The sequence below is a fragment of the Plodia interpunctella genome, chromosome 28 (assembly GCF_027563975.2).
Source record: "Plodia interpunctella isolate USDA-ARS_2022_Savannah chromosome 28, ilPloInte3.2, whole genome shotgun sequence".
In the NCBI taxonomy this organism is placed as follows: domain Eukaryota; kingdom Metazoa; phylum Arthropoda; class Insecta; order Lepidoptera; family Pyralidae; genus Plodia; species Plodia interpunctella.
The window spans coordinates 338,042-354,690 of NC_071321.1; the positions used below are offsets into that span (position 1 = coordinate 338,042).

The window sequence follows — 16,649 nt, forward strand, 5'->3', positions numbered from 1 at the left end:
GACCACAATAAACTGGGACCGCGGTCCCGTTAACGCCTACTACGAAACATACAAACTCGTAGCGCGTTACTAACGTACATATGTTGTTTCCATTTCCCATAACGTGCACGCGTCATGTGAAAAAATAGAGAACGTGTTTTCATGGTAGCCTATTATTATTTTATAGGTATTTGAATGGGTTTCTTTAAACCGCTGTTGTTGGAGTGGTCCCAGTTGCCGACGTATTATTGGACAGGGTAGATTGGGACCACGGGTGAAACAAAATCCCAAAGTGACCAATTCAGAAATTGCGCCCGCAGATTGCGACCGCGGTCCCAGTTTATTGTGGTCCCAGTTGCCTAATGAACCCTCTGTACGCATACTTTTCATTGACAATACTATCTTGCTGACTTGTCAATGTAAAGAATGTCCTGTGCGGACTCTCTAAAGCTCAGATTAGAATGAACCTGATTTAGGTGGGTGGAAGCGGTGTCGGCTATGACCTTGTGAAACCAAACTTGGACGCAGTGATCTTTTAACCAATGTAGTTAATACACAATTTTGAATCTCCATTGGTTATATTCTCTTATCACAACAAAAAAATTATAATGATTAACGTGATGTAACGTCACGTGACGTTCCACGAGGAAAGGTTCTTATGGAGCGGAGTCGCTTACGACGTATTACCGATTTCAAAAATTATTTCACCATGAGAAAGGTTATCCAAGATTGCTATAGGCTATATTTTATCTCAAAATTCCCACGGGAGTGAACCCCCGGGCAACATCTAGTCTATAATTGACGATCTCCGTGGCCTAATGGTCATCATGCCGGACTGCCACACTGGAGGTCCCGGGTTCGAACCCCGGTCAGCTCAGCATGGAAAATGATCTTTTTCAGATTGACCTGGGTCTTGGATGTTTATCTATATATGTATATGTAATAGAATATAGCATGGTTGAGTTGGTATCCCATAACATAAGTTTCGAACTTACTTCGGGGCTAACTGCATCTGTGTGATTTGTTCCTATGTATGTATATTTGTATATTTAATATACTCGATATAATAAAAAAGAGCAAGTAAAACGTCTTAGCGACTTACCTCCATCAGGTAACTTTTCGCGTCAAACGTCTGATAACAAATTCATTGAGTTCTGATTTACGAAAATTTAAAATCACCTAGCACTGTTCTGATATTATTAGCGAATATTATCTGTTTTTAAGTTTGGTTTCATGTCTCAATTGTATATTTCAAGAATGAGGCAACGCCTTTCATGTGATTGCATTAGTAACAGACATTTACACAGGCATGTACACCCATAGGTGTAGATGTTATACGTGACTGTAAAACTAACACACACAACCACAAGTCGCAATTTTACCCATCTTGATCCATAATCCATTGAGAATAAGTTTGAATTTTCAACAACACCAGAAACCGGAAGGCAGAAGATCGCACAAGGACAGTTCTCCGACGCCGAGTTATAATAGCAAAAGGAACTCTATGACAAATGGCTCTAAAGACACAAATGGCAATGAGGTGCCATCGGTATCAGAAATCAGAAAGAGATTCGATAGTAAAATGACAGTGACAAAACTACCAACAAACGACACTAGATATACGAAGCCGTCCGTAGAACAATATCTGAATCAATTGAAAGATTGTGAAAATGGTACCGTTGGCTACACGAAGCTCTTGGCGAAAGACGAAAAACCTGTTCCGGTACACATGCCTTATGCTGACAAAAATGGTTACAATCATAAATGGGAACTAGGCTCCTCGAGTTCTCGATCGAATTCTAATTCAGACCTCTCAATCAGCAAAACTATATCTGAACCAGTTTCACTATCCAAGCCTGTAGTCGAAAAAGCTAATTCCATGTCAACATCACTAACAACTAAACTGCCATCCGATCGCTTAGCCAGCATAAAGAGCCAGCTGGATCCTAACAACCCCATTGGAAAGATTCTAGAAAAATCCACGGTCATTCAAGTAGAAAACGGTGATATAGATAAACGAGACATCACACCGAAAAAGGATCTCAAAACTGACATAGAAAAGCAAGTTAAAACACCAAAACACACATCTAACTTCGCTTCTTATATACAGATCTCACAGCCAATAGCTACGGGGACTTCAACTCCGAAAAGAGAAGAGAATGATGAGAGGAAAACTAAAGTAAAACTTAAATATATAGATTCGGCGGAAGATAGTTTAGTTCTAGATAATGATATAGAATCTCCTAGTGGCACAGGTTTTGAGAATAAAACGTTTGAACATGAGAATTTTTTGAAGAAACGCATTGAAAAATCTGAAGGGGAGAAAGTGCAAGATGATGGCGTTAAATCCATGGAAACTAGCACAGAAAGTACATTTAGTGAAGCGACAGAAGATTCCAGTCCTGAAACACCTTCGGCTAGACGAAGAGTCTTGGACACTAAAGACTACGATGATATAAAATTGGTGAGTACCTTTGATTAAGGGTTTTGATAGTGTAGATAAAAGTGTTGATATAAAAAACATCTACTTTGCTGTGGTTTGTGAATATACTGCAATATTTATCGCAGTCGTATTAACCGTATAATTTGTGTTTTTATTAAATACGAAAGACAAAAAAATTATATATGCGGAGTTAAGAGTAAATGAGATAGAATCCGACCGGTCGCGTTCGTTTGTCTTTGTAAACTACGCACACGCTACGCTGGGACAAAATCAAAATATATTTGGCTCTCTGTCCCGTTTCTTCTCGTATATTTTAATAACCATTTCGTTTTTCTGTACTGCGAAACGAAACATATGACGTTGTATATATTTCTCGCTGTATATTTTTGAAACGCATAGTACGTCGCAATATCTACCAGTTTCTATTAAAATATTAATGCAACAGATTTAATGTCATTAAAATTGTATTTGATGATTCGCTTACATTCGCTGTAAAGCTTATTTAGACGATGTATCAATGTATCCCTATTTCCAGAACTTTCGAAAAAATATTCTTAATTGTATCCGCACTTTTGTCTACATCTGTGTCACAGCCTATCGATAGTGTATCAGGTTTAGAAGCACCTCATTATTGGCTCTTTAGCACCGTTTTTGTTCCGTTTTGAGGTTATATTTTGTTCACTGCTGTATTGATCAAACTGTGTTGTGTTGTGAATTTGTTTCACGCAATATTATTCCTGATTTCTTGGCGTCTTATCGTGTTTATTTAATTTGTAGATTTTTTTAAATTATAGTATTGGATATTCGGCTTAGGTTTCGACCTTAAAATTTAGTTTTGGTTAAGGTTTAGATTTGGGACAATATTTTTTTCTTATAAAACAATAGATACAGTTATACTTGATCAAAGAAATTCGATAAATGGAATGACCTACTTTTATATCTTGCAATTGCAAACATAGACGTAGAAGATTTTGGCGTTTATTTGCTTTGCTTTGCATACGTTAACACAGAAATAAACAAAGAAAAATAGGTTCTAACTCTGTGAGATTTCTGTCGATGTAGGTGAGAGTGCTAAACTTGTTAAAAATAATATGCTTGTGTGTTTGCAAACCAAAGCAGCCGAGCTATAGTGATCCAATGGTTAAAACACCTGTGTCCTTTAAGGTCCCAGGTTCACAACACGTACCACATGAGTTTGTACACCAATCTGAGTCATGTCTAGTTTCCATTGACGACCACTTGCTTCCGGTGATGGAAAACATCGCGAGGAAGCGTTTTTCGGTATGACAAAATTCGTACTATAATATAGAATATCGGTTTTAAGATAGGTAACCACTGAACACAGATAATAATATATTATATAATTTACGTTTACTTTTTTACTGTACATACTTATTGTTTTAAAAAAAGTCCCCCTGTCGAGTCTGTCTGTATGAACGCAAAAAAAACTCAAAAAATACCAGGTGAATTTTTGTACGGCTTTCACCAATAGATAGTGTGATTCCAGGGGAAGGTTTAGGTGTACAATTGTTTTTTTTTACCCGAGCAAAGCCGGGACGTGTAGTTTTCTTTGTGTACTATATAGCGAGTATTTCTCATCCTCGATCGAAGACCCCTGCCGCCCTAATAGCTGAAACCTAACTATTTGAACAGAGTTTGACTCCCAGACGGTCATTAACACGATCTCGAAGATTTTCAATGAAAAATGTTCTAAAAATAGTCGAATCTATATCTAGATAAGTCCAAAAACTTGCGTATGCGCATACGAACAGAAGTTCGTTGGCATTATAGTATTTGGGTCATGTATTTGTGTGTGTATTTAGTATAGTGGGCGAAAGATCATAGATTCAAAGGTTTATTTAAAAATAAGTTTTTTACAAAAAATACATTTTTGATACAAGCTTTTATCGATATATTGTTATCGATCGAGATATTGTTGAATACAACGTGTTAAATAAAAAAGTCATGCGCAGTAAGCCTTTGAGGGATATACGAGGGAACTCCCGCGTTGGGAGCCGATCCTGGGTGCAACATGTCATGCATATCATAATAATGCATTGTCAACCAAACTAATACAATATTTAACGATTTGACCAAACGCGCCCGGTGCTTCTGTCTGTCTACAGTGATAAATCGGAAAGGATGTGGCTAGTTTCCTAGAAAAACGCTAAAATCCAAAATGAATGTGGTTGACCAACACACATGATTTATTTCCCCTAAAAATTAAATATTTTTTATTTGTAATTTATTCCCATCAATATTGTTTCATTATCGCCGTCGCGAATTAAGAATGAAATATATAAAAAATAAATGAAAAAACTTCTAAAACCTAATAAAAAAATATATGATTCATTTCTTTAAATGATAAACATTTTAAAGTGAGATCGATATCTCATTAATATTTTAACTGAAATAAGCGTTATATTTTTTTATGCATAAGCTTGCGAATAAATGAGATCAAAGACCACTAGAAAAAAAAGAAAATGTCACAGCATTCCATAGATTAGCGGGCAGAGACAATGCTCGAGCGAGTCTCGTCAGCGGACTAAAAATAACCAGCCTAAATGTGACGGCTACAGTTAAAATAGCAAGAGAAACGCACCTATCTAAAAAAATTTGCCGCCACGTGCGAATTTTTCACGAAACCCGTCCGCCATTTTGATTTTCACCGCGTGCTTGAGCGTAAGTCGTTTGAGTTTTGGCGGGATTGTCTTTGGTTGTTTGAAAAAGGAATTGTTCGGGAAGGGCATTTAAAAATAGAACGTGTGTTCATAGAGAAAAGTGAGGTCGTTCTAAATAGAGCGTGAGAGTTTTGAATCATTCTGATGATTCAACATATTTTAAAAAGAATATTCTAGAAAAATACAAATCCTTCCATATAGGTAATTAGAGTGGATCAGACAAAAAATATGGGAGAATTCTCACTCGCGTTGGATTTTCATCAAATAAATTTCAACAAAACTGGCATAACGTATGTTAAATCTATAAAAGTACTGCTTAATGCTTAGTATATCTATTTATTTAATAATAGAATGTTATAAAAGAAATATTCGGTCAAAAAAATCACAATAATGAATGATGATTCTTGTGTTTACGCTTTTAAATTTTCTTTTAGTTCTCTTTTTCGTCTTTCATGCTAGTCTGGAAGCGAAAAAACACACCAGTTACTTCTCCCGCGCAGAGTGTAAAAGCTATTCATGGGCTCAAAACTGGCGATTCTTCTCATATGTGCTGACACAACGTTACATTAAAATAGGTCTGACAATAAATTATTTTATTTCCTCTAACACATCACGTCTAGGGTCGGAACAAATAAATATTGAAACACGGTTTTCAGGCGGACGTTCAGGACCTAAAATATAATTATAATCATCATATATGGATGGCGATCCATCTCACTTAATTTGCTAGGCTGTATAATATTCAAAGAAAAGGTCTGAGACTTTTTTCGATTCTCCAAAATACTGGCACTTAAGATTTTTTTGACGTTGGCGCGCATTCGAAATTCCGCGTGTCAATGGGCTGTCAATAATTTTCGAAATAATTTTAGTGAAGTTTTGAAATTACGTTATTATTTTTTTGGAAAAAAAAACCAACATCCGTTTATGTCTACATCTTCAATTCGGAGAAAGCTGGTTGTGTTTCGAGGTTTTCCTTTTTTTTTTTGCTTGTTTGCCGAACTAGCGTTGCCCGCGGCTTCCCCCGCGCGTTTTTCCGTAGGTTAATTTTGAAAGTGCAAGTCGCGTTTCTTTATTGCTTAACTATACACAGAAAAGTAAATGTACTATGTATGTAGTTTATAGTTTCTGCTCGCGGCTTTGCCCTCGTGAGATTTTACGGGAACAGTATATTTTAATGTTATGTTTTGTATTCATAACTATACGTATGCGAAATTTCAAAAATAATAGCATTTATAACATTACAAGCACCTTCGTCCGAGTGAAAATCATTGCCCACACATATGAAGTTCTAATCTTATCTCTGTGCCATTTCCATCAAAATCGGTCCAGTAGTTTTTGTGTATATTCGTCACATACAATTTTTGTTTCCTCTTAATGTTGGTAAAGATAACATGTTTTTTTTTTTATATTTAACTTCTTCACTCGTAAGCTATGAAGCTCCACACATTCTGTGAATGTCATAGCTGTTGTAGGTAGGGCCAAATGGCATTTAGTGTTATTTCGACGTGTGATTATAGTGTTAAAAATTCTACTTTAACATTTCTAATATTAGTATTATGTTTAGAAAAACTATAGATTTTTTCCCTTAGTTCACGTATCCGTGAGTGGGTGGTGACGAAAATCAGCTGTTTTTTATCGTTTGGAAGCTGTTGATAATACTATCAGATTAATTAGATAACATCCACCTTATCTAGCAGTCCAGGCATATTTTCATGAGCAATATGACGCGAGCCGACTGTCTCGCAAAATGTGAAACACGGTGGTAATAGATTTTGTGAAAATTTGAAAAAAAACCTTGTTGAATGCCGCCTTATTGAATTACATGTTTTGTGTTTGATTGTAAAAAGGCATTTTTCGCGAGAACAGCAAGTGATTTTAAACTTTTTTTTTGTACTTAGGGCACTTTATAAAATTCTAAAAAAATATTGTGTTTTATAATTTTTGTAAACGTAAGGTAACAGAAGTGACTCTAAATTGTACAAGTGAGAATATTATGTACAGTTTATTTGCAGATTCTTTAAAAAAAGTAATATTAAGTGATATAAACTTTGCGAACTTGATATTTTTGCTATCAATAGTTTTTGGTGCAGTGCGTAAAGTTGGTGATATGTTACATAACCTGAGTTACATCAGAAAACCCAAAAATTTCTCCTATACCAATCTGGAATGTCGTGTTTCGGATATCAACATTACCTCTAGCGAATTCGCCAATGTGAGTAAGAAAAATTACACATCTGTATATACCTCTCTTTCTCCTCGCGATTTAACAGTCATATTTTTGTATGTGACGCCTCTAACTCCAGACAGGAATCGAAACAACGCCATCTAGTTGAAAACAAGTGAATTTTTTTTTTCGATCAATTTCTCTGTCATAGCACAAGGCCCTCTCGGGCTTTGTGGTCTTTCAGGATTCAGCAACGCCAAGTAGTAGTGGAGAATTGCTTCGATTTCGTAAAAAAATTGGCATTAATCTATATGTTTCATTACAAAAACTCGCGCTGTACCGTGAATTATTAATGCTTGTATGCAATTCACGTTTCACTATCGAATCTTTGCAGAGACCAATAACTTTGCGGTGTGGTTGTCGTCTTCGTCTCATTGCGAAAAGATATCTATAGTGAAAAGTTGGAGACTCCTACCTTGTCAATGCACCGGCGTTTACCAACAAACGCACATGGCTGATTTAGGTCACGCCCAATCACATACCTTCATAACCTATTGTGTAATTTGGCAATGTCGCCGGCAGAGTCCGGCGCTAGGCCAGTACTAGTTACGAGCTCGATTTGTACACACCGTGACGTCACAGGCCCTGGTTCCATTGAGAACCCTCTAGAAAGTTCTTTACCAAGTGACGGGTCCTCAATTTTTACAATTTTCAGCCAACTTTCACGCGAAATCTTCGCTTTTTCATTTAGATTTGTTTGAAATATAGTTTTTGAGACCAAATTCCCGTCAAAATCGGTAAATAAAGCGGAATGTTACCGGCTGGAATTACTTAGCTGCCATCTTGGAAATTCCCGCGCGTTCAGCTGTCATTTTGACAGTGACACAACCAGCTTTCGTCATCAGTGTTATTTTGTGCCAGTGTTTTAAATTGTGACCTTTGCGCTAGTGTTGACCTCAAGATGCTAAAATAATTGAGAAATTGAATTGTGTAAAAGAGGTCGCAATGTAAACTGTTAGAAGAGACCTCGAGTTGTGCTGTTCAAAACAATTTCGGTGTTAAATAGACAATAGCTTTTTCCAGATACTTTTTCCACATCCCGAGTTCCAAACTCCAATTTCCAATCACCAAAAGCGAAATCCGCAAAACAAATAGCAAAACAGAATCCCGCCAAAAACCAAACAAAGCTTAAGTACTACCGGGGTTTACCGTAACGAGGCCCGCATTCGACGAAATAACCGGCTCGAGCCGGCTAATGCTGACTTACTACGAAGCGTTGGTTATACTATGCGTGACTACGAGTTTGCTAGCGGCCCTAAGGCATGAGGTGCGGCTGTCGACGCTGTTTCGAACCCCGGCCCCCTCAGACGAGGTTGGAGCCGCGCTTGCCTCAGCGGAGATCCCAACGGCTGCCAGTCGCAAGAACGTATGGCGTCAATACGTATCAGGTTAATATCTTTCGTAAATGTGGTAGATTTTAGCCTTTTTTATAAAAAAAAATATCTGTTTTAGCTTAAATTGAACGTATCTTAGAGTAGAGTTTAGCCTTTTTAAAGCTTTGTTTAACCTAGCTTGGTTATGAGGTTACACTCGAATACTACGCTGATATATACTGATTATGATCATATTATTGATCTTTATGTAGTTAACACCTTAAGCATTATAGTTGTATTTCCTCATGGCTGAGATTCGTGCTCCATTACACAAAAACTCTTGTCTTGTCTTCTCCATTTCACACTCGACAATCAACCAGTGTGCAAGTTTCCTCACGATGATTACCATCACCGGAAACAGGTGGTCTATGAAAATATGAGTCGAAGTGGTGTTACAAACTCACATGGCACGAGTAGGATTCGAACCTTGGACCTTTAGATCCACAGGCGGGCGTTTTAACCATTACACCATCACTGCTTCATATATCTCTCTAATCTAGTACATTATATGTACTTCCTCCTACACATTGACCATATCCTACTAAGACAAACATATAAAAAAAATTATCTATTAAAAAAAAACCAAAGAAAAATAAATTCCACGTTTGAAACCCGTTAGGCCGCGCGCAAACTGCGCGGCAAAACGCCGCGACTAGTCGCTTGTCGCGTCGCGTCGTCGTCGCCGGGCGCGAGCACAGTCGCTTCGCTGTCGCGCTGGCTGCGGTGACATTAGCGCGGATGGTAATCGTGTGGCTTGAGACGATGTTTTGGATGAATAGTTTGTGATTGTTAATGTCGGTTTTATAATCGTCAGTTTTATGTAATCAATCTCTAATGTGTACGTTTAATTTAATTGCGACGTCAATAAAGGTAGATATGTATGGTATATTGAGATTAGATACTGTAATCTTATTCAGGGTTAAATGATTTACCCTGTTTTCATAAAAAATTTAAAAGTATTCTTAAGCTAAAATATGTTTTGTCACCATCGCATTTTATAGTATTTGAAATTGATAGAAAGGGACAAAACATATTTTAGCTTAGAGTATGTTTTAACCTTTTTATGAATAACAGGGTTTGATTGGGATTCCTATGAGGACAAAACTCCTATGAAGTAGTATTGGACGATTGTGATTGCAAGATATAATTTTAAAGTTGGTCTTTAGTTGTTTTGATTGTTAACAAAACTGAATTCTTACTTCTATTGTTTTGTTTTTGATACCTGATTTCCCATCCAGATATATAGTTGCCAGAGTGAACATTGGTGAGTTTCAAAGGCGACTGAAGTACGACAAAGTTGCCGTTCAGTCGCGCTTCAGTCGCCTTGTCTGTGTTGTGACTTATGTTTTATTTGTCGCATGTCACGTTTAATTTTGCATGCATTTTTTTATTTTATTGTATAAGGGCGACTTGCGTTAAGAAAATATTTTTATGATATTCACACGACGTTTTGTAACGATATACCTACTAGAATGACGTATATTTTTAATTAAGTGGTATTTTTTAATGATGCAAGTCTCCTAATTTAACGTGGGTCTTATATATGCAAGATTAAGTCCTTTTCTGTCTTTACAACAGAATTTTAGTTTATGATTTTTTTTTTCGATAGACTAAACTCCGACGTTTGCGATCAAAAATTTATGTTTTTTTAGTAAATGTCATACAAATAACTGATATTAGTAAAAGTTGTGTACCTATGATTACTAGAGAAAGATGAGACGCATCGAATTTACTCTACGAAGTTCAAAAATAAAGAAAATGTTACTAGAAAACCGCTTGAAACTGCTTGAAACCAATTATAACCAGTGCAAACCGGTTTCAGGAGCTGGCCGGTGGTAAGAGTGGGCCAAGCGGTATCAGAAGGAGCGCGGAGAGATCGGAATCAGAGCCCAGGGTCGAGAAACAACAGAGCCAGACTAGTGGTACGTATATTTCTAATTTGAACTTTATTGCTAGGCGTATAAGATTTAGATTTCGATGGTAATTTGCGAGATGGAGATCTTTTTCGAAAGATGCTACAATTTGAAATCTACGACTGGGGTATAAAGTTCATATTTCAGTGAAATGAGAAGTGGATTGTCTAATTATAGATTATGTTTGTTGGAGACACTAGATTTCCCCGCGTGATGCAAATAAAAAGTCTTTTAATGATAATAAATGTAACATGTGATCGTTTTCCCGTTTACTTCCGCTTTCGTTCGCTTTTCCCCTTTTTTTCTTACCCCGTTGTCGTCAGTACCCTGTTGTCTTGACCATGAAGTTTTTTATACACAAAACAATCCCATCCCTGTAATGAATATGGACCTCGCAGAAGGACTGAACCTGAAAAACTGCTGGCTTGAAGTCGTCAAGGATGATATGCGTGCCAATGTTCTGACAACTAGAAAAGACGGAGAAAGAGTAGGTCATTATCCCCTGGTCTTAACGTCTAAGGAAGAAACCAATAAAGCGCCTAGGAGATATAACAATCAATTCTAGTAGCTTGACTCAACGGAGTTCCACAAGGACCTATTCTGGGTCCTATACAATTTATTTAGTGACAATTCTATCTGTGGTTGTAAATATTGTAGAAATTGTAGACAGATTTGTCTATTGCTCAGCCTGTTCTGAACACCATCTCCTGGTTACAGACCTGCATGGCTATAGAGCGACTCTACACCACCTTCGTATAGATTCGAACAAGGCTATCGTTGTCAAGCCTTCTGCCACTTCAGGTTATACAAAATATTAAAGTACTTTTTGTATATACTTTGATTTTATCATATTATACTCTTCATGTGATAAATAGGCAATGTTCACGCAAGATAATTAGCTAACATAAACTTTAGACAGAAAACTAGAGATAGACATATCTTCCATTTCAGAAAAACGCATTATCTCCCCCACCCGACGTGATGACGTTCATTGGAAAGTGAGTTTTAATGCGTCCTCTGTAGGCATATTTTATATTGACAAGACGAGAGCTGACAGCGAGCAGTTCGATATTTTGTTGTCAATGCAAAATATGTCTACAGTGGGCGTTTTAAAGCTCACTTTTGAATTAACGTCATCTAGCCGAGGGGGAGCGTCGCGGTAAATGTATTCATTTATACTAGATGAGACGTTCCGATTTGCCCGAGGCCGACAGAAAGGGACAACAAGTATCACTAACAATAACTCTTTCTCTTGTATACTTGCATCCTTTTCTTTCGGTTTTCGTCTCGTTCGAACTGTGTCGTCTGTTACTAGTTTTAATAGCGACAGTTCATTAATTTGTTTTAGTATTTTTATTTTATTGACATTAGATTGTTTTTTGTTATATTAATAATAACTTAATGTAGTTTTATTATTATATTTTCAAAATACTTTCCATTTTTGTGACATTTATCTTTGTTGATTCACGGCCGGCGCTAAGCTTGTGTCGCGAGTCCTCGACACAAGCTTAGTGTTTTATTACCACTACTTAGCAGATAACGGTTCTCGAGGTCTAACTCCGAGAACCATAGACAAATATCTGTGGAAACAGGTTCAAATATTTGCCCGTGCTGGGAATCGATCCCAGACAAATCAAGCAAAGAAATCATTTAAAATTTTGATTTGACCTGAAAATGGCGGGCAGACGTGTCGAATTAGTACCATAAGGTATTTAAGGAAAATAAATATTTTTTTCTCCAATTATAGGTTTGAATGGCCTCCGTAACATCGGTAACACGTGCTTTATGAACAGCGTGATACAATGTCTGTCCAACACGAGACCCCTCCTAGAGTACCTCTCGGACGAGAAGTACCAGGGCGAGATCAACACCACGCTGTCTTGTATGAAGGGTGCGCTTATCAAGGGTGAGATTTTGTCCTTTTTATAGGACACATTTAGTAATTTATCCTTTTTGTAGTACATAATATTTTGTACTTTTTATAGTACATAATAATTTGTACTTTTTATAGTGCTAATTTAGAAATATGATCTTAATAGTAATTTTGTATTTTTTGTAGTACTTATTGTAGTGATTTGTGTGAAAACGGTGTTAATGATCTTTAAGTGTTCATGGCAAAAACGCTACACGCTTGGATACTAAATCCTTTTTTACCACCAGAACCGAGCCACTTCCATGGCTTCGTTAGAAACTGCCATCAAGTCAGCCCATGTAAGGGCCCTGATCCATTGCGTCGACGTAGCGCGATGGCGCTCCGTTTTTTTTCCCATAGGTTTTGGCATTGACGTACGTCGACGTACGTCGAACGTACATTGTCCGTCGACGGGAGTCAACACGACGGAGCAATCGACCCGGGCTATACAGTGTATTATACAATGTTTATTGCAAAATTTATAATAAGTTAAGTTGGTTTCTTTGGCTACATACAAAGGGGACCCTAGTTTGAATTTCTATGACTGGTTCTTGAAGGCAAAATCCCTGGCAAAAGACCTCCTGGCCGCCCTCGACGAATGTGATTCGAGGACATAAAGCATTGGACCGGACTTGATACAACCAACTGCAAATAGCGGCCCAAAGCCGCGAGGAGGTTCCGTATGCTGACCTCCAAACTTCAATTCGAAGATGGCACCCCATGATGATGATGATTGATTGCAAAATTCAAACACACTCAACATTCTTCTCCATTTTGCAAGATATTGTGCGGTATAGCTTTGACCTTCTCTTCCAGCGTTCGCGAGCGTGATCAAGGAGCTGTGGCGTAGCGGCGAGAAGGACTCTGTGGTGAACACCACCAGCCTCAAGTCCCAGGTGCAGAGGTTCGCGCCCAGATTCATGGGCTACAGCCAGCAGGATGCTCAGGTCAGTTTCAACGACCACGACACGAGTTACCATAGGTAGACATTAAAGGCCGTCAGCTAGTCGGGCACGGATTACCACGGCTTTGGTTCCCGAAGGGCGCTGGCGTCAAATCAGAGGAGGCCTTTAGAGGCCACTGCTGGGCGCAGTGGGATTTACAGATTACATTGAAGAAATGTGGGCAAACGAGCTTTGTTGTGGTCCGTTGTGAAGGATAATAGAGGCTGGTTAATTCCACGGGAAACATAAAATACACGCAACAAAGTTGCGGGCTTAGCTAGTTAGTAATAAGTTATACACTGAGGCGGTGGTGGTCAAGCTGTGATCAAAAGGTCCCAGGTTCGAATCCTAGTCATGCAATATGAGTTTGTATATAATAGTTTTCATAGACCACCACTTGCTTTCGGTGATGGAAAACATGGTGAGGAAACCTGCACACTGGTTGACAGATTAAGGGGTTCTCTAAGCATAAAAATTTAAGCCATAGTGTAACTATAATAGTATAGTAACATTATGGCTTAAATTTTTGTATGAACGTTATGCTTAAAAATCATTTTTCATCTTTTAAGCATAACGTTCATACGCATAACAATTTGAACCATAACTAACCTAACCCAACATAAAAGTTAATTATGCCACCACATTTACCCGTATGCCAAAAATCAAATATGCCTTAGACCTATTATGCCAAAGAACAATAGGACAAAATAGTTTATGCGATAAAAAGTGGCCCCAGTGTGTATGCAACTACTTCTCTAAATTTTTTTTGTTATTTTCTACGATGTCCCCGGGGCTTCACAGCCCCGAACGCTGATTAAGTTTCATGATAATGTTTGCAGGAATTCCTCCGGTACCTTTTGGAAGGTCTGCATGAGGACGTGAACCGCGTCACAGTGAAACCAAAGCCGATACTAACAGAGATCGACGACAATCTGAGGTGAGATTTATTTCGTTCTATCTGTTGTCCTTGTGTGTGAACATTATATTTACAACCTAAAAACAAAATTAAATCATTTATTCAGAAGAACCTTCACAGGCACTTTTTCCAAGTCAAATTTTATATTATATAGCTAATTTCTCAAAAGCTACAAACTACCAACTAATTATCTTATTCGGATGACCGATGATTTCAATTTAATTGGATTTGTTATACATGACACACATGCTTTTTAATAATTTGTACTTTACGTAGAACGTTTTGTCCGCAGCGACTCCGCGAAGGCGAACGAAGCGTGGTCCCGCTACTTGCGCGTGGAGGAGTCCCTCGTGGGGGACATATTCGTGGGGCAGCTCAAGTCCACGCTGCGCTGCACTCACTGCAACCACGACAGTGTCACATTCGACCCCTTCTGGGACCTCAGGTGAGTGAACTGTAAACATTTTGTCCTATATATAGGACATTGTTTTCACATTGGCGAATCGTACTGATTAGTGTTTTTTAACTTGCTTATATGCAATCTTGTTAATAAATCAGTTTGTGCAATATTTAAAATGGATCAGTCTTTTGTGGGGGACATACTCGTGGGACAACTCAAGTCCACTTTGAGTTGAATTGGAAATACGACAGCGTCCTTTTGGGATCTCAGGTGAGTGTGACATGAAAATCGTTTGTACTTTATATAGGACATTGTTTTTCAAAAGTACAAAAAAAAAGGAAATAAATATATATGTTGGAATGAAATCAGGTATTTTTAATAAGTTAATTTTTGCCCATTGTAACCGTATTCCCTAATAGATTATCTTATAATAGTCTCAAAAATCCATACTTCCATACACATAAATGCGAAGGTCAGTGTCTGTCACGCTTTCAAGACTACTGGGCCGATTTTGATGAAATTTGTCGCGCGATCAAACAGGCTACGGGGGTGAATCTTCGGGGAATAACCAGTTTTTTATCTTTACTAATATTATAAATGCGAAAGTAAGTTTGTTACCTCTCCCCGCTCTATCTACTCGACCAATCTTCTTGAAATTTTGCATACATGTATTTTGAAGTACGGAGAAGGACATAGGGTACCTTTTGTCCCGGAAAAATACTGCTCCCGTGGGAAACAACGCGGGCGGAGCCTCTGACAAAAGCTAGTCAGGTTGTATGTTGGTTGCAGTTTGCCGATCCCGTCGCGCACGGGCAATCTGAAGCTGCAGCAGTGTCTGCAGCACTTCACCAAACAGGAGGAGCTCGACGGAGACGAGAAACCGGTCAGTGAATGCTATAACATACTGTGAGTACACAAGCGGTGTACTTGCATTGTTATATTACTGATTAAAAATTATACATAAATTTATATTTAAAAAATGGTAAGCCCTTCTGCCATGATAGGGACCAACACTGTTTGAATGAGTTTCTTTCGGCATTTCTTCTCAGCAGTGGTCGTTCCGAAATGCTAGTAGTTTGTAGCTTTGGTAAACATCATTTAATTTAGAATATGACGTGAAAAAGTGTCTGTGAAGGCCTAATTTCTGAATAAATGATTTGATTGAAAAGTAATTGGTGATATATGAAACATCGGCCGAGATTGCACAAGATTATTATATTTTCATTGTAAGCGAAAACGTATTAGATATAAGTTCGTGGGGCATCAAAATCGGTTCAGTCGTTTTTGAAATTTTCACAATTTTGTAAAAATTTATTGTGTTCGTGATGTCTAAGATCGCAGCGAGCAACTAGTTTATTTTATTTTAGACTAGCTTTTGCCCACAACTTGGTGTATAAAAATCCGTTTCCCGTGGGAATTTCAGGAAATCCCTTCTTAGTGCTCCCCTACACTGTCCTAGGAAGCTACACACCAAATTTCAGCTTTCTACGCCCAATAGTTTCGGCTCTGCGTTGTCTGTCAGTCAGTCACTCAGTAACGCAAGAGTTCTATATATATATAGATTGCCAATAACTTTTCTAACAGGGTTTGCAATTCACTTCTCATCATCATCATATCGGGTGTGTTATTGCTAACACTGGTGTCAGATTTTATTCAAAGCATCTGACATGACATTACGACTACTCACCGCCATCTAGTGACGGGTAGTCGCATACACACTAGTGAACTAAACTGTCCAGCAGTGTGCAGGTTTCCTCACGATGTTTTCCCTTCGCCGGAAGCAAGTGGTGGACGATGAAAAACTACTATACATGAGTCAGATTGGTATACAAACTGATATGGCACGAGTATTATACGAATCTGA

The 16,649-nt window shown here is 38.0% G+C and overlaps 1 protein-coding gene across 5 annotated transcripts in view; it reads left to right on the forward strand.

Moving 5' to 3' along the window:
• LOC128681697 (ubiquitin carboxyl-terminal hydrolase 2-like) overlaps window positions 1-16,649 on the forward strand; it is a 33,308-nt gene that overhangs the window by 5,626 nt on the left and 11,033 nt on the right. For 2 of the 5 annotated variants that reach the window (XM_053765804.2, XM_053765805.2), the window contains exons 3-10: window positions 1,415-2,443; window positions 10,523-10,622; window positions 11,331-11,414; window positions 12,361-12,519; window positions 13,342-13,472; window positions 14,309-14,406; window positions 14,678-14,830; window positions 15,575-15,668. In XM_053765804.2, coding sequence (XP_053621779.1) covers window positions 1,415-2,443; window positions 10,523-10,622; window positions 11,331-11,414; window positions 12,361-12,519; window positions 13,342-13,472; window positions 14,309-14,406; window positions 14,678-14,830; window positions 15,575-15,668 — 1,848 coding nt within the window. The remainder of the gene's footprint in view (window positions 1-1,414; window positions 2,444-10,522; window positions 10,623-11,330; window positions 11,415-12,360; window positions 12,520-13,341; window positions 13,473-14,308; window positions 14,407-14,677; window positions 14,831-15,574; window positions 15,669-16,649) is intronic. The other 3 variants (XM_064436888.1, XM_053765806.2, XM_064436889.1) reach the window with 3 other exon arrangements.